Source organism: Balearica regulorum, chromosome 9, assembly GCF_011004875.1.
Source record: "Balearica regulorum gibbericeps isolate bBalReg1 chromosome 9, bBalReg1.pri, whole genome shotgun sequence".
Lineage (NCBI taxonomy): Eukaryota > Metazoa > Chordata > Aves > Gruiformes > Gruidae > Balearica > Balearica regulorum.
The window spans coordinates 20,601,984-20,624,322 of NC_046192.1; the positions used below are offsets into that span (position 1 = coordinate 20,601,984).

The 22,339-nt window shown below is 39.3% G+C and overlaps 1 protein-coding gene across 2 annotated transcripts in view; it reads right to left on the reverse strand.

The window, feature by feature from the left end:
* Positions 1-22,339, reverse strand: part of USP13 (ubiquitin specific peptidase 13) — a 53,193-nt gene that overhangs the window by 11,954 nt on the left and 18,900 nt on the right. For both annotated transcript variants that reach the window (XM_075761495.1, XM_075761496.1), the window contains 9 exons: positions 16,288-16,409; positions 15,747-15,889; positions 15,365-15,549; positions 10,757-10,851; positions 8,920-9,107; positions 7,198-7,269; positions 6,839-6,932; positions 2,108-2,233; positions 682-835 (listed from right to left, as the gene is read on the reverse strand). In XM_075761495.1, coding sequence (XP_075617610.1) covers positions 682-835; positions 2,108-2,233; positions 6,839-6,932; positions 7,198-7,269; positions 8,920-9,107; positions 10,757-10,851; positions 15,365-15,549; positions 15,747-15,889; positions 16,288-16,409 — 1,179 coding nt within the window. The remainder of the gene's footprint in view (positions 1-681; positions 836-2,107; positions 2,234-6,838; positions 6,933-7,197; positions 7,270-8,919; positions 9,108-10,756; positions 10,852-15,364; positions 15,550-15,746; positions 15,890-16,287; positions 16,410-22,339) is intronic.

A 22,339-nucleotide genomic window follows, 5' to 3' on the forward strand; every position in this document is an offset into this window, starting at 1 on the left:
TTTGTAGACAGGACGGAATTATGTATGACCTAGAAAGAGTCCTGACATTGGCAGGTTGAGCAGCACCACATGTTAAATTCATAAACTAATATACCTCCTGAGCCATTACCTGGAAATAACATGCTCTTTTATAAGCAATAGAATCATCACTGAAACTGATGAACAAAGAATGCAAAGTTCTCCAAAACTTAAATTTTCAAATCAAAATGGTCTTTTTAAAATATATCATCCAGTTCAAGGAGTTGTGGGCTAGTGAAAGGCAGTAGGTAGAATTCTCTATCTTGTACTATTTCAAAGGATCTTATCAAATAATTAGAATAGTTTCTTCTGGCTTTAAAATATTTAAAATTTTGAAGTTATGAAGGGAAACCAGAGGCACATCCCCCTTCTAGTGTTCCTGTGATGTCCCCTTCACTTCCACCTCAAGCATACATTTAGTCTGCAGGGCTCTTCACCACTGATTGCAGGACAGTAAAGCCACAAACTGATGCATGTTTAAAATCTCCTTTAAAGTAAACCAAACCAAGTAACTTTCCCCTGATCAGTTCATTGGTTTGATTCGCCACATTGCTTTGAACCATTCTGTCCATATAGAGAGACCACATGGGGGTGAGAACTTCATTCCCTCGTGGATGAGAAAGTCACTAGAAAGTCAGTCAATGGACCAGTTTCTTTCTTTACCTTTGTTTGTTGCTGCCTCCATGGCAACAGGTAACTGCATGATATAGTCCACCCTCTCTGTGTAGCGGACCTTTCTGGACTGGCAGCATTGTGTGCGTTCTTCCACCAGGAAACGGAAAACATCACTAGGGTTTTCTGAACCTACAGGGTTCCTCTGAAAGGAATATTAGATCCAGTCATTTAAGTGAAAATCATTAAAATGACCAGAGAACCCAAAGGCTGCTGGTTGTTTTATAGCGAGCACAAAGACACCAATCTTGTACCTCGATCTGACAGCTCAGCTTGCACTTTATGGCATGCAGAACTCTTGCACCCACAAAGAATCCCACTGAAGTCCACAATGTCTGCACACACAGCAGCATGTTCCTACACATAGTAACTTGCAGAGTATGTACCTAATGAATCTGACTGAGTAGGTGGGACATTGGCAGGTTACAATAAAAATAGAAAGCTGAGGTAAATAACATGGAGCATCCTTTCAGCAAATAGAATTGCTCCTACCACTCTGAATCTGCATTGAAACAGAACAATCAGCTTGTAGTTCATTATCCAGATGGGAATGTCGTACAAAGAATATACCTCCTCTTTATTGTTCATGGTAATGTCTGTTATTAGGCAAAAATCAGACAAATGTCTTCCAACCACCCTATAATCAGTACATGCATTTGGGGATGTGGAACATTATGCATGCAAATGTGAATAACTCCAGCTAGACTGTAAAATATGAATAAACACCCTCGATTCTTGGGAAAATGGAAAAAAAGAGGAAGGATGGAAAAGAAAGAAATGCTTTAGATCAAAACTGCATGTATTTGTAAATTTCCTTTTCAGAAAGACAGCATTAAAATTCACAGTACTGATTCTTTCACACACTGCATTGAGCTGGAGCTCAGTGGAACTAATATTTTATACAGAAATATTCAACCAACAAATCGTCACTTAGCTTTCAGCAGAGGAATCCTTCCTTCCATAATGATTCAATGACATACAGCTGGGATTTGTAACAGAACTGGACATGGTAATTAGTTTGCTCCCAGCAATGATAGAAATTTGGAATAATAATTAATAATAATACCACCCAATTCATTAATATTCCAAGACAGACTTCAATATGGTAAACAAATGGATAGCATGTAATCTTAAAATGAAGAGCAATTTAAAAGGACAGTCACATATGTTTATAAATCTGTATATCTCTTGCAGTTATCAGCAGCATTAGCCTTACACGTGGTCATGCTAGAGTCTGAGGTAAAGAGAAGAGAGAATTAAAAAAATGTTTATAAACTAAAAAACATTTAAGTTTGTGCCATTTTGTACATATCCAAGGCTAAAAAAGTATAATAAAAAATAAGACACTCATATAACAGCTCTGCCCTCATTGTCTAATAGAACCAGGGAAAAGAAGCAGTAATTCAGATTTTCTCACCTCTACTAGATTTATAAGATGTAGGAAAAATTCCTGTGCGTCTTGTTGTCTATTAGAGGAAAATTCTGGGTGGCCTTTACTTATAAAAGCCTTAAACATTCGGGGAGATATTCCATTGTGTTGAGGCTAAATAAAAGAAAGAAAAACTTTTTTAAAAAGGATTTTATTCATTCCTGGACCAAGTATCACAAAGTCATTCCACTAGATCTATCTATGGCCTATTTCCACCACTGGAGAAAATATAGTTTCGGTTTCATCTGGTTTTCCATTTCAATAAAAGTGGAAAGGGTCCTGAAACATGATTTGGGGTTTTTTATGACATCATAGTTCCTACAGTGTTCACTCTATCTGATTTTTCATTTGCATTTGCAAGTTAAGAGGGATTACTGAAGGTTTCGTAAAGGTCAGTAATTTTCAGAAAGGCTAAAAGCCTACACTGATTTCTAACATTTGACATTCCTTTCAGATCCCTGTTCTACCTAAAAGTATGTGGGCATTGAAGGACTTTGGTATATCAGCTAGCAGCTTTCTTCAGGACAAAAGCTTTCCAGAGATCTCTATAGAATCAAGCAGAGAACAACTAATGTGCACAGCACACATTCCCAGATGGGTTATTAAGGACAGACATGAATTTGCAATTTGCAGGAGTTGGTCATGTTGAAGGACTATAACGTACTGCCTTTAGTTTCCTACTGATGTAGCTGATTGGCTATCCCAAATCAGAAAATCTCTAGCTTCCAAGACAGTCCTAGTTTTGACTTTCTCACCCTCTATACCACTTTAAGAAGCCTCCCCAACCACCCTAAATTGTATCCTCAAGACAACACTAGTTATTATCCCTTTTAAATAACATTTTTGAAAGGGTCAGAATCTTTTACTCTGATTTGCCCTCATCTTCCATGAGACCAAATAAATAACTTTCAAGACAATCCAAGCAAAAGTATATCTTTTAGTCAGCCAATCTCATTCTTTACTACAGTTGCACTATCATACCAATATAAAAATAGAACAAGAAGCATGAAATGGAAGGCACATAAAGCACACACTAAAAGAGCAAAATTTTATTCTTGGTTTCACCAGGGTAAGGTATTCCTAGACCCACTGAAATCAGAAGCAGATTCTCAATTTTAATGCTTTTTCAATTTCTGGCAGTACACCAGCAACCACATTAGGCAGGGATGCTCTTTAAAGGCTCTTGTAAAGAAACAGTTTCAGTATTGCTTGAACACAGAGATGTTCTAGGAATTTCTGAATCTTGGGTTATGTATCACTTCAGTGTCCTCAGCCGCCTTTCATCAAAGCTAGGACTGGGGAGACAAATGCATAAACCAGCTCAAATTACTATATACCAGGTTTCTTTCTAGGTTACAAGTAAGAATACGGCAAGGTGGCACATTTGCCCTGATGTATAATGTAATGAGTTTGGAATTAAAGCCTTGTTTCCATCTAGGCACTTTTTACTGAGCCATTTGAGCAGAGAGAAGAGAAACATGCCATGTGTGACAACCTATAGAAGAGAATTGGAGCTTGCCCTCTAAACCCTTTCCACCTCAAGGACAAGAAAAACAACAGAAGAAATGGCCAAGCTCTAAAAAGAAAATCAAGTACTAGCAGATGACCCTTTAGGCTTTCAGCCTGTTTTTAATGTTAAAGTGGGTCCAAGAAAACTGCTGCCATTTCCAGACTAATCTCCTGTGGTGAAAAATTTTAACTCCACAGTACCGTGAATATTTATAGAATACCTAGCATACTTTCCTCATCAACAGTTGCAAAACAGTTTAGCTAAATATAGACTGTGCTGGACCACTGCAGATCTCATATGAATGCTTTTACAGGCAACAGCTCCCAAAAACTTTGGATGAATTCCAAAGACCCAGAAAGCTAGAGAACTTCTTTGCGTGTAGGAGGGGGGAGGAAAAAAAAGTAAAAGAATAAAAATCAAATTAATAATTGATTTTATAGACACAAAGCAGAAGCACTTGAAAACCCTGAAGGCCTAAAATTCTATGCATTTATATTTATTATAAATGTCAGTACAACTCTCCAGATGACAAAGTACTACCTGTACGTATACCAGTATTAACAGGGGGAAAGACAACAAACACACACACACAAACAAAAAACCCCACAATCAAACCAAAAAAACCAAAACCGCAACCCCCAACTAGCAAAACAGATTGGTAATTCCATGGTGAGGGAGTGAAGAAAATATCTATACTTGATTTTTTTTCTAAATAAATCTTCAATACAAAGAAGAAAAGCAGTAAAAGCTTTGAAATCCTAATACATGCTATGAACTTGCTTGATAAGGAAGTAATCTGAATGCATGTAACTACAACTTTATTAAACTGAAGTTATGACCAATACAAGTACTGTTATATTCCAGTAGATGGCTACTGCTACCTGACAGGGTTTTATACGATCTGCCATTAAAATGTTCTCAACATCTCATTGCTAGTAGTGGCTGCTGGGCTAAACATGGAGATGTAGCTTTATTCCCTGAACTTCCAGCACATTATTCTTCACTCATATCCTGCATGCATTTAGAAAGCAGGTCAGTCAGTATACATAATTTAATGTCAGGAGTCTGATGAAATCTATTCCACTATTCCTTAGTCACAGCAATGCATTGATAAGTTTTAAGCTTTATCTAAAGGAAACAAGCAGGATTCGTTTGTTGTTCCAAAAGAATAAATAGCTACTTTACAAAGCAATTACTCAGGAGACATCGGACTTTCAGATCATGCAAACTAATCTGTATCAGATGCTCTATCTTTGTCCAAAATCTTCTTGGCATTCTGATTTCAGAAGGAGAAATTCCTGTATCAATAACTGATAGACGAAGGTAGAGAAAAATATCTATTTCCATGGAAACTATCACCATGCTTCTGTGACAGAAGCATGGATGACTTCTCCAGTGTGTGAAACTGCAACTTGGTATCAGAGATCCTTTCTCCATAAAGACAGCTCTTTTCTGCAGGTAGTATTTTCAGTATTGGTTATTAGTTGACCTTTCATTTCTAAATATCCCATCTGTGGAGTCTGTGGTTTGACTCCACATGCTACTTGGGGTCACAATAACAGAGGCTGGCAGGGACACAAATATATTCTAGGTCCAGTTTTCCCAGCATCACACTAAACAAGATGTTTCAAGGTAGATAGTTTGAATGGTAAAACAAATCTAAAATGACAGATTTGAGTAGATAACATTGTCCCAATAACTAACATTTTGCTTAAGATAACTGTTAATTGGATGACTCTAGGGAAAACAAAGGTAATTCCAAAAGCAGCAGAGTTTGAGCAGAAAGGCAAAATCTGAACTAATCTTCTGACTCTCCAAAGGCTGATGGAAAGTCACACCAACTTAAAAAAGATAAGAAATTTTCCATCTCGCCTCTAAGCTACTGATAGCTTTTCTTCTTCATAAAAGCAAGCAAGAACAGGTAAAAAGATAAACCAGCGAATCAGGCAGTTCCCATGAACCTTGTTAATACAAATAGATCAGTCAGGCCTTCGTCAAAAATCATCCTTACTGCTAAAACCAAAAGACTGTTGGACAAAGAGTATGAAGAGGCTTTCTGATGACCATGAGAGTGAATGTATTCATTGCTGGATCAGGGAAAAGCACAGACAGATGAAGACAGATCTATGGATGTTACAATGCCAACACATGCCTTAATGATTTTTGCAGCATAAGAGAAACAAGCAACTTTCATGTTGCAGAAGAACACCACAAAGACACTATGAAGATTACAGAACCAACAATACTGGAGTTCTCGAAGCTAGACACTAGCTAGCTATTGTGAGCTAAATACCTGTTTTGCTGCAAAATTACTGCATATTACAATGAAATTAAAAAGATAATCTCCCACTGGTAACACTCACCATGACAGAGAAATAAAATTCATTATTATATGAACATGGGAAAAAAAAGGTTATTTGATCCTCTAATTCCACTCTCCTTTGTGTCTGGCACATTAGCAATATAGTACTTGCCTCTCAGCATATCTTTGTTCTAAAATTGCCTATTCTGAGAAAGCAGATTCCAAGGTTTTTTCTGTTGTAAATTATTATAAGTGAGGACATATACATTGTTCCCCCCAGGTTGTCCAGCAATTAGAGTTTTAATTTTTATCCAAACCCACGTATAGTTCTGTGTTTCCAGGATAGATCCAACTGGCACAGACATGCTTCTACATGATTTCTGTACCATGAAATACTTGAATAAAGCCCCAGGGGACATGGGTCTGCATGGGCCCTCCTTCATCTACATGAAAGCCTCCAGCACCACTTAATCTTGCATTACCTAGACAGCTTCTCCTGAAATCAGATGGAATACTGTCAGACACTTCCTGGAAACAACTCTTTAGCTCTTTATACTTCTTTCTGAAATTTAAAGAGGGTTTAGAAGTTTGTTTCCAAATACTCAAGACTCTCTAGATAACGATTTTTTTGTTCCTCAGAAAAGATAAACATAAATTGCAAGGTCTACAAACTTTTGCACTCATCACTGAAGCAGCAGAATACTCTATTAGCAGAATCAATGGTTGCTTTAATGGTTTGCACAAATAACCCCTGACTAATATATTCCTGACTAGAATCCTGCACATTCCACCTTGCTAAGCATTCCATGCTGGATCCACACGTGTTCTTCAATGCCCGGCACCTGTTCCCTTTTCTCAGGATATCACTTTTACCTAGTTACCAGGCTGTACAAACTCAGTCAAATACCTTGTGTTCTTCTTTCATCACCTGCTCAATAAGCTCAGATTTCATGGGTGGCTTAGAGTACTGGCCTGAAAGGAGGCCGTGTCCCAGTTTAGCCCTGTAGGGAAGAAAGTGGCGAGGTGGAAACAAACGTGAGAAAAACAGAAAAGAAAAGATTTTTATTCCAAGCAAAAAGAGAGGTTTACTGCCTTTGCCCCCCTCATGAAACATCATTACCTGCAGCTAAGCAGGCAAATCTTCCCATTCTACCTTCTGCCGTATCTCACTTTCAAGCCTATGCAGACATGTTGTTTTTCCCTGCCATTGAATTATTTAGATTCTATTTAACTTGACCAAGTAAATCATTAAGAGGTGTCACTTACATCTGAGTGTTGAAATCTTGTGTTGGATCAAGAGGAGAGTAGTCAAATATTCGTGGAAGGTTTCCCACGTACCTGGGAAGCAAGAACAGATCAGAAACATTGAAATATTGCAGCTAGATTTACCCAAGGATATCCTAATAGATCCTTGGCCGTGACACATCAGTAGGCTTCCTCTGTGCTAACAGGTCAAATTTAGCATCATAGCAATGACTTAATCTGTCTCTGGTGACTGTTTCTATCATGGAAAAATAATAGTTAAAAAATTAGGAAATGGATGCTGAAGTTTTGCTTAGAAGCTTCTAGATATAAAGGATACGGTGGTGGTTTTCATCCAGAATTTAAATTCTATTCTTTGATCTTGAAATAGCTGCAGGATGGTATTTCTCAAAACCATAGACCTGCATTGAAAACCAATGTACTTTCTACTCCTAACCAAGATCACCAAATAAATTCTAAATTTGTATCAGGACCAAAACATGTAAAAAGAATATTTCTATTGAGTTTCTTCAGAGAAACAAAGTCTAACTCCAGACAATAAACACTGAGGTATACACTGTGCTAGCCAGTTTGTTGGAAAGTGAAGCATTTAGTAGCACACTATCTGAGCATTGCTCCCCTTGAGCACAAGGGAAAACAGGCTAGGTAGGTATGGCCATGTTGAAAGAATGCCTCCAATTTCTGCCTGGTCCCTCTTTCATCAGATGATCTCCACTACTTTGTTGATACTAAGTGCTCCAGGTAACTCCAAGGATCATGCTGTGGAAAACAACCTCCCGTGGTAAAGTCCACTTTGATATTTTTTGAAAATGGAGGTAGAAAAGCTGGCATTTAATGAATCTACAGACTGTACTCCATATGGCTAACAAAGTAAACAAACACAAGTTTTCTCCTTCTTCTTCTCCAGAAGGTAATTGCTACATGAAAACCTGGGAGCCTTTCCAAAATCTAGAAGCCTTACTTCCAGCACACACAGTACTACTGCTGTGGAATGAAAGAGCACTCTGAATTTTATTGCAAACCATAGACTGTCCTTTATAAAAAGGCTTCTCTCTTTGCAGTGATATGTTCAGTTTTTATCAGTCAGGAATATTTCATTTTCTTCTGTTGTGCTTTTGCCCTTTTACTCTACTTATTCAGTGGACAAATAAGCTCACACTACCCTTTTCATTAAATGAGGTGGGGTTTTTTTTTAAAGTAAGAATTTTAATTACAAAATGCCTCTGATAGTTTCCCTCTTCTTAGCCAGACCTGCATGCAAAAGATGCATTGCTTTTCACCAGCATGGATCAATAATAACATGTTCATGCCAGTTCAGTTTTTTGCACAAACGACACTGCAGCAATAGAATGATTCCTGCAGTTATACAAAGGCATAGGCCAGTGCAAAAAACCCTGATGTGATACTGATGATACTGAGATAAATAGACATATGTATGTATGCATATAAAAAGCAGTACAGAGCAATCAAGTTTACAAGGCGGCATATGATTTCCCATGACTGAAGCTAAGCGAGTAAGTTCTGACTTCAAAAGCAGATTGGGTTTTGTGTTCCAAGCTTTTCCAGAACAGAAAAATATAATCACTTAATCCTCTAAGTAGCCACTAAACTGACTGAAAAAGACCTGTTTGCAGGTGAGACAAAAATTAAAATACCATTTTGCTTAGAAAAACAAGACTGAGGAATGCAGCAGCTAGTGACAAGAACTAGTTCGAAGCTACTTACGCTCGCTGGAACTCTGGGATGCTGAAAATAGCTTGCATGATGGCATTGAGGTAGCAACTATTTCCCAGGTTCTTCATGCCAGTGTATCCTGGGCCATACATGGGCTTGAGTTTCACACCAGCTTCCTGAATCACTTCCCATTCAGAGACCCTTGGTTTTATATCATTATCTCTCAGTCCATTCTCTGTCTGAAAGCAACAAGATTTTTTTTAATCTGTTTAACTTCTACAACAATTATGCTGCTGCTATCATCATCACCAACTTTCTGATCTATAGTCTAGAAAAGAAGAGCTAAACCAATGGATAATGGGAGGTAAATGCCACATATAGGACTATAAGCTACAAGTATCATTCTTCTCCTGTTTCTCTCTCACCCCCAATAAACAAACAAGATCATGGTCAGAAGGCTAGCAGCTTGTTCTTCCAATATACTTCTTAGCTCATTAGCACAGACCACTGGCTCTGAGTGCTCCTAGTTGTGACCTCAATCCCAGCTGGGTGCTTCACTTCTCTCAGGGCTGTAACCTCAAGCCTCAGCATAAAAACACTGCATTTTTTCAGGTTTCATATTCCATTTGTAATGGCCAGGAATAGCTGCTGCTGTAGAAGCTGATCCTAGCAAACAAACCAGATTAAAAGCTGCAGATCCAAGAACTCTGCCCTTCTTTCAAATTGGAAAAGCCAAAATTTGTGATGCTGAAGTTTCTCCCCTTTGTAACTCAGCTTTCAGCTTGTAGGTACATAGCTTGTTCACAGCTTGTAGGTACAGGTCACTACACTGTCATTTACTGCTCACTACTCAACCACTTCACTAAGAATTTTTCAGACTGGTCTGAAAACAGGAGGTAAAACCTTTGCAACAGTTGAGACTAAGTTTTCAAGGTTGCTGAGTAAAGAAGGTTTTCCAGAAAGACTGTTGGATAAAAGAAACTTTTTATTCATGACGTTGCAAGGAAATGAGTATACCAAATATATTATTAGTACCATAAAGGCCTTTGAAACTGCAGTTTAACTCTTCTCTATCATTGTAGAGTTATTATTAGTTTTCTCTCCACTTGGACAATGATCAGGTTCTCATAATACTAGTCTATGTGCTCAAATGAAAAATAAAAAAAACCCCCACACCTGTCTTCATAACCCATGTTCCATTCAGACTTCTTAGATCATTTAAACAAAACTAGAATCAATATTCACTAAGATACAAATTATTAAAGGGACTTCTTTACTAATACAGACCAGCAACACGTTCAGGAATGGGACCCTTTTTGCCCCAGTCCGTTTCTAATGTACCATGCCACAGATCATGCTGCTTTCTAGACTTGAATGTATTTTTTCATTTTGTAATGTATTTATTAACAAGATCTAAATTGAAATTTATAACTTTGCATAAAGAAACTTTCAACCAGTTTTTAATTATCCATTGCTTATTTTTGCTTAAGATTTGTATCTGTTTACACATGCAATAGGCTTTCCCTCTCTCACTGTAATTAAATATTCTAGATATTCTCTAACTGAATGAGGTTTTTAATCTTGAAGGAAAATGGTACATCACACATGATAAATTAAACATGTAAACTAAAGGCTACAAAGGAACTTTTTTGGAAGGCAGCTTTTGGAATTGAGAGTAATGATTCATTCATCTCAGACTTCAGAAAATAAAACATGAACTGGCTGGTTGAACTTTACAAAACTAAATACTATAACAGTCTGAAGGAATCACACATATCATATATAAGTATATAGTAGTATCATAAGTATCATTCTTTTCCTGTTTCTCTCTCAACCCCAACTAAACAAAAAAGTAAACAACAAACTAAATAAAAGACAGATTTCCTACCACTTGCATCTGCAGCATATCAATTCCAAAGTGCGCCAAATGTTTTGCTATATGTGGATCTAAGACTGGCTCCTCTTCATCAAAAGAATAGACATCTACAAAACCAGAGAGAAACAGATGAGCTATAGTATCAAATGTTATCCCTTCTCTTTGTTTACTAACATTGCATTCTCAGTACAGGACTGCTTGTACAAGATGCCTAATTCATATTCTCCAAGTTCAGTTACAACCAGTGGAAAAATGAATAGACATCCATGTAGCTCAGTAAATATCTTAAATGTTCTTAATACAATCACCTCAACTACTCTCCTCAAAAGAAATTACATCCTCTCACAGTATTAGAACCTAAGAATATTTATACTGACCACAGTATTCCCTATCCCACCTCCCCCAATATAAGAAATTTGTAGGGAAAACAAGGAACAGGGCATGTAAAATTCTCAGATACGTGGCCAGTCCACATTTTGAACATGGTAATAAGAGATTCTGAATCTTTATGGAGCTACTACATACAGACAGACACATTAAAACTGTGAGTAGATGGGGCCAACTGACTACTGCCAATGGTATTTTAATTTCTAGTACAATTTAAGGAAACCATTTATTCCCTTTTCCCACAGAGATGCAGGGAGAACTGAGAAATTATTTATTAGAAAGAGGTGTTTATTGGATTGGACTTTGAAGATTAATCTTGTGGTTAGGGAGAAAGACTGATTTTGTGACTGAGGTGTCTTGCTTCATTGTATGGGAGATCTAGATTTCAGTTCTAGCTCTATGATAGGTCTTTGTGGTCTTAAGTAAAAGCCCATAAACATTTTGGCAGAGCAAAGTTCAAACTGTGGAGGGAAGCAGTATGTCTAGTGATATTTTCATTATGAAATCAAGTTTAATAAATTCAACAGAACAACAAAATATTTGAGAGAAAAAACCCTCATTTTTAGTGTTTACCAAGCAAGTCTTGTAATGAAGTTGAGTCCAGAGTAGGTTTCACCTACTTGAGCAAATAACAATAAAGCTGCAAGCATCATAAAAGGGTATGAGTGATAAGACATACAATAGTAAGACTAGAACAGGCCTTCCATCTTTTCTCTTCTCTGGCCTCTTCCTCTGTAATGAAGAACACTACTGCCCTGCTTTGGTCTCTACTCATACCAAAATCCAGAATACCTTTGCCAGTCTGCCTGCACTTCTCTCAGCCATGTTTCCTTCATGCCCAGCGGAGTTCTCACAGTAACCTTGCCCCATATGACCAGATCTAAGCTGACAGAGAAAACTTAGCCAGGAGAAAGATGAAACAAAACTCAGAAGAGAGCAGGAATCCAGATAAAGTCACAGCACAAATACCACATCTGAAAAGTCCTTACCCTGCTCTCTCCTGGCAACCGCAGACACTGACTCTGACTCAGCCCATCACCTATGTAAGATTTTAACAAAAAGACTGCCTCCTTGAAGTCTGCTAGTACCAAACCCACACTGAAATAGGTTGAAGGTTAGCCAAGACCTCAAAGACATAATGCAACTTTTAAACTTTACCAGCACTATGAAAAACATTAACGCTCTCAACCCAGAGAATTGTGCTTTTGAGTTGTGCTGCCAGCTGCTGATTAGCCATCAGACCCTCTATTAACATTGGTCCTGATGACCTCTCTGGCATGCGTGTGGCTGTAGCTGCCCATCTGCTGGAATTCCACTGTATTAGCAAGTGTGCCCAAGATGACATGGCTGTTCATCCACACACAAGAGATCACAACATTCCCATAGTCTTCTAGTGAGGTCACAGCACAGCCAAAAGATCCTGTAAAGTTCAAACACCTAATGGAGTGAAATTACACATCAGCTGATCTTGGGTGACTACTTTCAATGTGGAAGCTTTGATTTTGTTTTTCCTCAGCTCTGGCAACTGAAGAGAGTGCAGCCATCTGGGACTACTGACCCAGAGTAGCAAATACGGAACACAAGATACATTAATCTTTGCTCAAGCCCAGCTCTTGTGTCATCTACCTTAGTACCTTCTGCTGTGTAGCCAACTTAAATTCATGGGAGATGCAGAATTCACTTATTTAAAAAAAACAAAAAACAAAAAACAAAAAACCCCCAAACAAACAAACAACAAAACCCAACAAAACCCAAAACAAAACAAAAAACCACCAACAAGAAACCCCCACAAAGAGCAACAAGTTAAAGAAAGAAGATGAGAGCCCCCCAAACACAGGTCTGTAGTGCTGTCATACTGACTCTGGTAGATAAGGAATGCAGACAAGTCAGTGAATGTGACACATAAAAGCTAGTATCATTAAAGTCAGAAAGGGGAAGAAGAGAGGAATATAAGGGCGGGGGAAATATAAAAAAAATTCAAGAAAGATCGAGACAGACAACACAGAATTTTATTAAACAGAGAATAATCATTATTATTCATATTATGGTAAGAAAGAAAAGAAAAATAACAATGCTACCTGTACTTCCTTTTCTTCCACAGCTCAAGTTTTACACCTGTTCTGGCTGTGTAGACATCACTCCTTTCTACTTGATGGGTAACAGGCAACAGCAACGTTGTCTCTGAAGAAACAAGTTGCACAAGATCTCCCAAAGAAATATCTGACTCTGGGGCATCCATATGGGCATCCACAAAGCTACTCATTCAAGTACCTGTCAGACAGGGCTTCCCACTGCCAGACCTCCATTCCCTTCTTCAAACCAGTTTCAAACACGTGACCTCACAATTACTTGAAATGAACTCTAATGCCATTGTCTAGAGGGCAGACTGTGCTACTTGCTGCCTAAGTAGTACTCAGTCTATTGAGGCAAGCAACTTTTCTGACTCTCTTGTGCATCCTGTCCAAGATCCAAGAGTGGAAAACAGAAATTTAGTTCAATTTCTGCCCTGATCCCAGATATGTTTGTTGACAGAAAGCTACAAAATGGGGCTAATGCCCCAGAAATCTTTCATAATGCATAAAACACAGATTTCTCAAGAAAAGACAAGGAGCTCTCCTCTGTTCCCTCTATGTACACATAGGGTAAGTATAAGTAGAATACTGGCAACACCTCTTTCTCTTTGTTAATGGTGTGAAAAAGGAATAAGTTATTTCAGCAGAGGGACTAATGCTTATTACTCCTCTACCATCACCTCTTCACCTCCAGCCCAGGGAAGGACAAACCAGACAGACTTTGCATCACAATCAGCTACGGAGCCTCCTTCCTGAAGCTCATCTGTCATCCAGCCCTATCGAGAGGTTATGATTACCACTGCAATATAGATCAGAGAGAGAATAATAACTAAAAAGGAGGGTTGGGGAGGGAAGTCTTTTCTATAGGGAAACCAAGTAAACGTCATCCAGAAGAACAAAGGTCTGTGGAGAACAGCTGCTGCCCCTCATTCAGAGGGAAGGATGACAGCCTGTCCTTTGTTATCCGAAAGGCCACGTAAGAGAGTGGATCGGTGGGAGGCAGGAGGACAGCAGCCATAAGGAAACAAGTACTGCTGCTAAAAATGAGAAGGAAAAAAAAATTGGAAAAAACACTAAAGAATATTCTGTTTATTTTGTAGATGCAGTTGAAACCTACAGCTGGGCAAATCCTAAACACCTTCAACAATTGAGAGATTCAGATAGAAATCATCCAAGACCAGGCTCCTGCAAGGGAACAGTATTCCATCTGGGAGAGAAAAAAATGAATTTTGCTCAGTGTTTCTGTGGCACAGCTGGTTGAATCTGACTACAGCCTCCTTTCCCTGACACTGAGTAGGACTTAAAGATGAAAAACTCTCAAGTGATGTGTATTAAAAAAGGGACTGCTCTAAACAGCTATTTTTCATCCATATGGTCATAAGCACTAAAACCAAAATATAATCATGGTATGTGTTCTTCTGGTTTTTATTTCTCCATACAGCTGCAGCAAAGGATCTCTTTGCTTATGACTTTTTCAGCTTCTCAAGTTTTTACTCCATCTAATCCTCACACACTGTAATTCTTTCAACAGTAACACTGCAGAACGTTACAGTCGAAGAATATGCAAACAAGGATACATCTATGGCTTTTTTCCCCTCTCAAGATCATCCGGCATTTTACAAATGAGCATCACAGCAGCCCCAGAAATGAGCGCTCATTAGATTGAACAAAATGTTACCAAAACAATAAGGAAAAATAGCATAGATTCCAATATGATAAAAAAACATGCATGCTGATAAGGACAGACTTTTCTAACTTTAAAATTCATTACCCTGTTATTGTTTCTGTTACATGAGATTGAACCATTTGCCCTAGCAAATGTAGCTGAACTGAAAAATACCACTTCTCTGGATTCTGCTATTTCAAAATAATACCATTCTTTTATTATAAACCTACTATTATACTAACTCAAAAAAACTATTTACAGCAAATATAAAACAGGAGAGGAACAGATAAAAAAGGTAAGGGCTTTCTCTGAATGGAGTGTGTGTTGTTCCATTCCCCCCAGACCTGATCAAGATTCACAGAATTAAAGAATTTTCCTTCCATATCAGGGTCTCAAACATTTGCACTAGAAGCACAAACCCAACTGGTAATAGATATACACTGTTAATCTCACACACAAAAGACACCCCATCTGAGAACCTGCCAGGTGGCTGACCTGCTCCATCAGGAGTGATGGTTCCCAACTTCACTGCCAAAGGATAACCCGTCTCCTTGTAGTGCTCCATTGCATGCCCGTTCCCCCCACTGCCGTCAAAGAACCACTTCCCGCACAGCACTGAACCATCTGTCAGGTTTAGCCACAGATTCTCCCGGAGGTCACATTTTGAGCATTTCCAACCGCTGCAAGACAAAACAGGAAGAAATGACAGAAATAAGGCAGGAACATGTCCTGTATTTCCAATAATGGTAGGTCAAACCAAACATACACTTGCAGCCTGGAGTCATGCAAGAGAATTGTTGGATGAATTGCTGCCTTTAGTTCTGTTACTCTGGACTGTATTAGAGAGCCTACAATGAACAAACTTTATTACTCTCACCTGGGGGGAATTCTAACACCATTGTCTAACTGTACAAGGGTTTTGGCATGTTTAGATGCCTGTAGCTCTTCTTCCCAGGAGTCAGGTTCCTGCTTCCTGTAGGGTGATTTTGCACTGAGGAGTGCATCACAAGCTATCGTCACCTGGAAGACAAATGTATGTCAATCAAAACCTAACACAATTCAGTGATTGGACAGAACTTGGCATTCAGCCCATTGCTAACCACATACAGAACTGGATATCATTAAGACTATTTTTATACCTAAGTATGCACGTATTTTTCTACATTGCAGTTGTTGTTATTTTAGCAGGAGAGCAAGCACATGTACTATGTGAGCTTCCTGAGACAAGCTGGCATCACAATATGGGAAGGAATACAGGAGGTAAAAGGAAATCCAAGAAACAAATTACTGACTATTATACCTGGTTAAGAAATATCTTTATGTAAAAGCAAGCACCACAGGTAAGAAAACAAAGCACCATCGCGATAAAAACTGAAGCAAGAGACAATTCCTATCACCACTTGCACACACTCACTGACCAGTGCTGGTAACTCTTCTATATTGGGTAATGAGATTTCATAGTGATCAGGAAATATAACGAGTTTTGCTTCATCTTCATATTCAAAGTCATCACTGTTGAGATCGCCATTTGTCTCTAGATCTGGAAAACAAGGTGGGGAATGTTAGGAGATTGTCCCAAGACCAAGGTTCCTAAATTGTGGCAGGTGTACCTGGCATCAGCCTGCAAATTGACACTGTCAACATTTTCTCCTGGCTAAAAGTGTTTGTGAAATCCTGATCTAAAGTGAAATCCGACCATCCTGCAAGAGGATGTTCTGAGGACTGAAATTTCCATCTTAATCTCATCCCCAGTCACAGTTGATTTGGCCCCTCTCCAAGCAGTGCACTGTTGCAGACATCGCATTCTGAGAAGCAGCTAACATAATTCTGCTCATTTCGGACAAAACCAGGATGTAATACTGCTGTGTCTTTTACCCATTATCTTGAAATAGTACACAATGTGGAGACCAGGTCACACTACCCGTGCCCAAATCGCAGAGCGGGAGCAATGCACCTCTGTTTCAGCCCCCCATATTTCCAGATCACAGACCTGGTTGAAACATGCTATGGCTCCCATCCATCTTGAACCTGTGGCCTTTCCTCCCATGAAGATGTCCATGGCTGGAAGTATTCCTGCATCTCATCCATAGTCTCAAATAGCTACGGCAAGTACAGTTATACCAGCATTATCCCTCTCTTGCTAACTCCACTCTGTAACCAGTGTAACTATCTGTTTAAAAAGCACTTCTTAAATAAAGCTTTCCTTTGAAGATCGAGCCTTCCATAGTGTTTATGTACACTCTTATTCCAGTGTAAAGATAACTTTTTTGCTTAATTAGGAGCTTTAATCAAGCAATAGCAGCTAAAATGCTTGTCCAGAAATAAGTGGACCCAGAGAGAAGTCAGAAGGATATATAAGTAACTAAATGGCTAGTGTTTATATCTCTAGCTTCATCAAAAACATAATTATCCCATAGTGACAAATCTTGCTCAGTTCCTTCCAGAACAACTGAAAAAGTTAAGACCAAACACGTGCATGTTGCGTCAGACATTTCACAAGATTCAATCGCAAGAATAGCCTAGGCAAGGATGGGATCTTACGGATCCTTCTCCCATCTGGAGATGCTGGATCTACTGTACTCTTATGTACCAGGCAGTCACTGACAGAACAAGGTTCAACCAAGAAAGAAGATGCATTAGTAGTAGCTAAAGTTGGTTCTTATTTTCACTCCAAGTACATGCATATGCTTAATGAGTCACTCAATACTAAATGAGCATTGGCAGCAACCACTGCACCCTGGGAATGCCTGAAATCTCAAATGTATATTTGGGAGAGAGGTGAGGATGACAGAGGCCAGATTCAGAAAACTAAGCTCTCTATCTACCCAGTGGGCAGTAACAGCCTGAACATTGTAAAGGATAAAACAAGTATCAAAAGACATTTTAACTTGATCTGGAAAGACCACTTTGAGGAACATAATCCAGTTTCCATTCAATTCTTGGCTCACCTGCTGCACCAGCTAGTCCTGAGGGGTGACAACACCCACTGTCAATAACTTCCAGCAGTATGACCTCTTTCTCAGAAACAACCAATAAAAGAAAGCCCCTTCTCATCAGCTGAATATAGACATAAAAGCAAGAACTTTGTCTTATACTGAAGCATGACATTTATAAAGAAAAATATTAATTCCTTACTAATTCCCTGAATCACCTTATTTTCATAATGATCCCTTCCCTTACTGCAGCATAACAGACATAACCAGTGACCTCACTTTACTCTGGGCTTCTTTCCTAGCTTGTATTACAATCCTGTGTTTTGATAAAGGAGTGAATCTCAACAGATACAGTCTGCAACAGTAAGCTCTTTTGCTCTTTGAAGTAAAGAAACTGAGTATCTCCAAGTTGATGATACATATGGCAACACATCACAGAGAATTTTCACTTAGTGACCAGCACAGCAAAACCAAAAGTACTGACCAGATGCTAAGTATGACAGAGGTTCCTCAGAGAAGATAAAAACTCAGTGTATGTTCAGACAGGTTTAAAGGCAGTAAACTCCCTTTACAGGGCCTGCAGTTACACATTTCACTCAGCCACCAGAGGGAACCTGAGGACAGCTCACATCAGCTGCTATTATCTGTAGGCATGTGTAAGACCTACAGTATTTTCATTTCCTTATGATATCGACATTAAGTTTGTAGTATTTACAATCTGCTATATAGAAACAGCAATGATACAGTTGTCTGCCTTCAAAATTCAGGAACACACTTCAGCTCATCTCACAAGCCAGACAACAGTGAAATAGTGGCTTCTTTACTGCTACTGACCCGACCTGCATTTGAACTAGTGATCCAGGGATGAAAGACTGAGTATCCTATTAGCAACCATCCACTGCCATCTAAGGACTTCACACACTTAGGAGCATCAGCCTCTTGTGTGCAATGGCTAGGGAAGGAAAGTCCTTTTTTACCTCCTCAAGCTTCGTATCATTCACGTTACCAGAAAAGCAGAAAACAATGTCATGTCAGCATGACATTCTGGATGTCTGACACACCAATAAGGCAGCATCGCACTTCTTATTTTAAAGATACACACAGTCTTATAACAGTTCTAGGATTTAAAAAAAAAAAAAAACAAACAACAAAAAACCCCCCCAAAACCCCACCAAAACACCACCAAACAAAAAACAACAAAAACCCATGAGTATTTAACTGGCAATTCTACTTTTGAAGGTGACCATGTAAAGCTGGTACACTTCCACTCCACACACCTACTCCCTCTGAATAGGAACTAAAACCACCACCGGTCCTTTTTGGCAATTATCACTCTGAAGACAGGTTCTCAAGGTTCAGATCCAGTACATAAAAGTGGAAAGGACTTCTAAGGTCACTTACTGAAATCCCTTGATACAGCAGATGACCATATAATCTAATCTCTTTTGTTGACTGTCAGACAGCCCCCTTAATGATGTCCAGTTGAAAATCCCCAAATCACTACTCAATTATAAATATTGGCTTGCACGCACTGAGAGTCATAGTTACTAAGTTCAGTAAGAAGTTCTACCTGCATTATATTTTCTGTGCCTGTGCAAAGGCCAACACAGCTAAGAAAGCATGACAGCAGATATAATAAAAACAGACGACTATTACTTTAGAAGGCAATGGAGCCCACACAAGATGAGGGCAGAGGTTCACCCCATAGCCACCAGGCATCACGTGCAATCTGCAGGCAGTTTCAAACTTGGCTTTTAAAACTAGACCCCCCAACATAAGGACATGGAGCTGTTGGAGCAAGTCCAGAGGACGCCACAAAGATGATCAGAGGGCTGGAGCACCTCTACTATGAGGACAGGCTGAGAGAGTTGGGGTTGTTCAGCCTGGAGAAGAGAAGGCTGCAGGGAGACCTTATAGCAGCCTTCCAGTACCTGAAGGGGCCTACAGGAAAGCTGTTGAGAGACTGTTTACAAGGGCATGTAGTGATAGGACAAGGGGCAATGGCTTTAAACTGAAGGAGGGGAGATTTAGATTAGCTATTAGGAAGAAATTCTTCACTGTGAGGATGGTGAGGCTCTGGAACAAGTTGCCCAGAGAAGCTGTGGATGCCCCATCCCTGGAAGTGTTCAAGGCCAGGTTGGATGGAGCTTTGGGCAACCTGGTCTAGTGGAGGGTGTCCCTGCCCATGGCAGTGGGTTGGAACTAGATGAGCTTTAAGGTCCCTTCTAACCCAAACCATTGTGTGATTCTATTAATTTGAGAGGAATAAAAGTAACTAGAAGAGAGGAGCAGAGGGAAATCTACTTGCAAATGGAGCATATTTGATTAAAAATTACTGTAACACTAAAGGCATTGAAAAATAGGAACTTCCAAGCACTATACTTCATACAGAGCTGTTTCTTGGACAAGGATGTTCTTCCAAAATGCACTGGGAGTAGAAGAATCTCTGGTCAAAAAAAGAGTTTACTCAGTTCTAAGACTGAGCCACAAGACAACCAACCAGTTTGTAATCTTTTTTAAGAGCTGACAGCTTGATGGTGAATGCCCACATGACATTGTTCCCCTTCTAGTGGGCTAACAGCTTTATGGTGTCTCCTCAGAGCCCAAATTAAACACTGTGGTCACTAAAACGAAGTGTCCGTAGGTCAGAAGTGTTGTGTTGGGAGGCCAGGACGACAGGCAAAGCAAAATAACAGACATGTTAAAACAGAGACTTGACTGACATTGTTATTTTGGGCAAACGGTCAGTAGAGTAAATTTACTCCAGCTCACAGGCATCCCTTTAGTGACGGTGAGAAATGCATTGCTGCTGAACTGACTGAAAACAGCAGCTGGAAGTGGAAGACAGAGTACTGTAAACCAACTCACCGGAGGGGCAGAAAAGGAGTGACCAAATCAGATTTAGACAAGTTACTAACTGACTGCACTAATAATAGTGGCATAAGGAGACTCCAGGCAGGACCCCCAAACAGGATTTCCTGTGCATATAGATGTGTCTGTGTGTGTATGAAAGGGAATACAAACACGAAAATTGAATGAGGAAGTTGATTAGCAAGCCTACAACTAATTCTGAAACTCTAGAAAGACATCTTTGTATTCTGGGCTTGGTCCTGCTCTCACTGAAAGCAATAGAAAAATCTGTATTGACTTGGAAGCGGAGGACTGAGTCTTTGAGACTGAGTCTCAAATAATTTCTTCCTGAAGCCTCTAAATAACAATGAATTGCAGCAGCAGCACTTTGCAAACTATAAGCTATCCTACTTCATTTGTCTTCAGACACATCTGAAACACTGACCTTGTCAGATGAGCTGTAAGAAGAAATATTAAAAAAAATCACTTTACAGTCATAACATTCTCCTTTGTGGCAAAAGGAAAAGCAAAACTTTCTATTAGGATAATTTGGATCCTTCACTACTTGTAAATAACATTCAAATTGCTTGCAACATCTCCAAAGCATTAGTATGCTGTTCTTATTGCTAGACATAGACCTTACCACTTGGATTTCTGGCACAGTCATGTGTTAAGCAAAGCTAAAAATTCAAATCGATAACTATTTCACTAGCAGCATTAGCCTTTGTTAATCTAGCCTAATTTCCAACATTCTACCTAAAACAGCAAACTATTAAGACTGTTAGTGTAAGGTATTGCTCATGATTCTATACTTAACTCAAGCTTAGATGGCAAAGCCAGAAAGTAACAGGTTTACTCATGGTCCAACCAGTTCCACTGTTACTGCTGGGGAATATGCACAGCTTTACTGGGCTAAATTTAAAAATATTGTCACTCAAATCCTCCTAAATCACAACTTCCATTCACAGATATAAACTCTGTATGTGCTTACTTACATAAATGTAAATGTAAACCACTCCTGGTAAAAGTCCTCTTCAGAAGCTTACCAAACAAAAATATCCTTACTGAAAACAGGGTTCTGCTACTGACTGCTATGAGATCTAGGAGAGCTAAGGGGAGCTGCGCTCAAATCCAGTATGACCACTCTTACGAATGGTCTTTATGCTTGGAAACGGTAGCCATAAGCGCATTCACTGCCATAGGCAGGCAGGTGCCACCCAGGAAAAGCTCAGCAAATTTACACGTTCTCCCAGACTCTCTAAGTGGAAGTTTTCTCTTCCTTTCCGAGGACTTCTCTGAAACCAGCTGTGTGTCATGGATACTGCTCCTCACTGACACTCCTCTCACCAGCAATTACCATCCTCACAGATCTGCTGACAGAGCTGTTGATCTAAGTACTTCAAAACACTATTAATTGATGGTCTAAGTTAGCCCTGACTCTGCTCAAAACAGAGCTCACACAACTTGCTGCACTGGCAGATACTGCCATGGTAACTGAGCTGGAAGAGGACATCTGTCTACAGACAAGTTTTATGACAGCCACTCTGCCAGTTCTGTTTAGCCTACAGTGGCCTGGACCAACAGATGCCCAGGAAGACGGTACCAGAACAAAGCAAAAATGCGGTGATGCGTCCCTCAGTGGTACCTCCTAGTTTCTAGATATCTATCTGGGGTTTTTTGTTTGCTG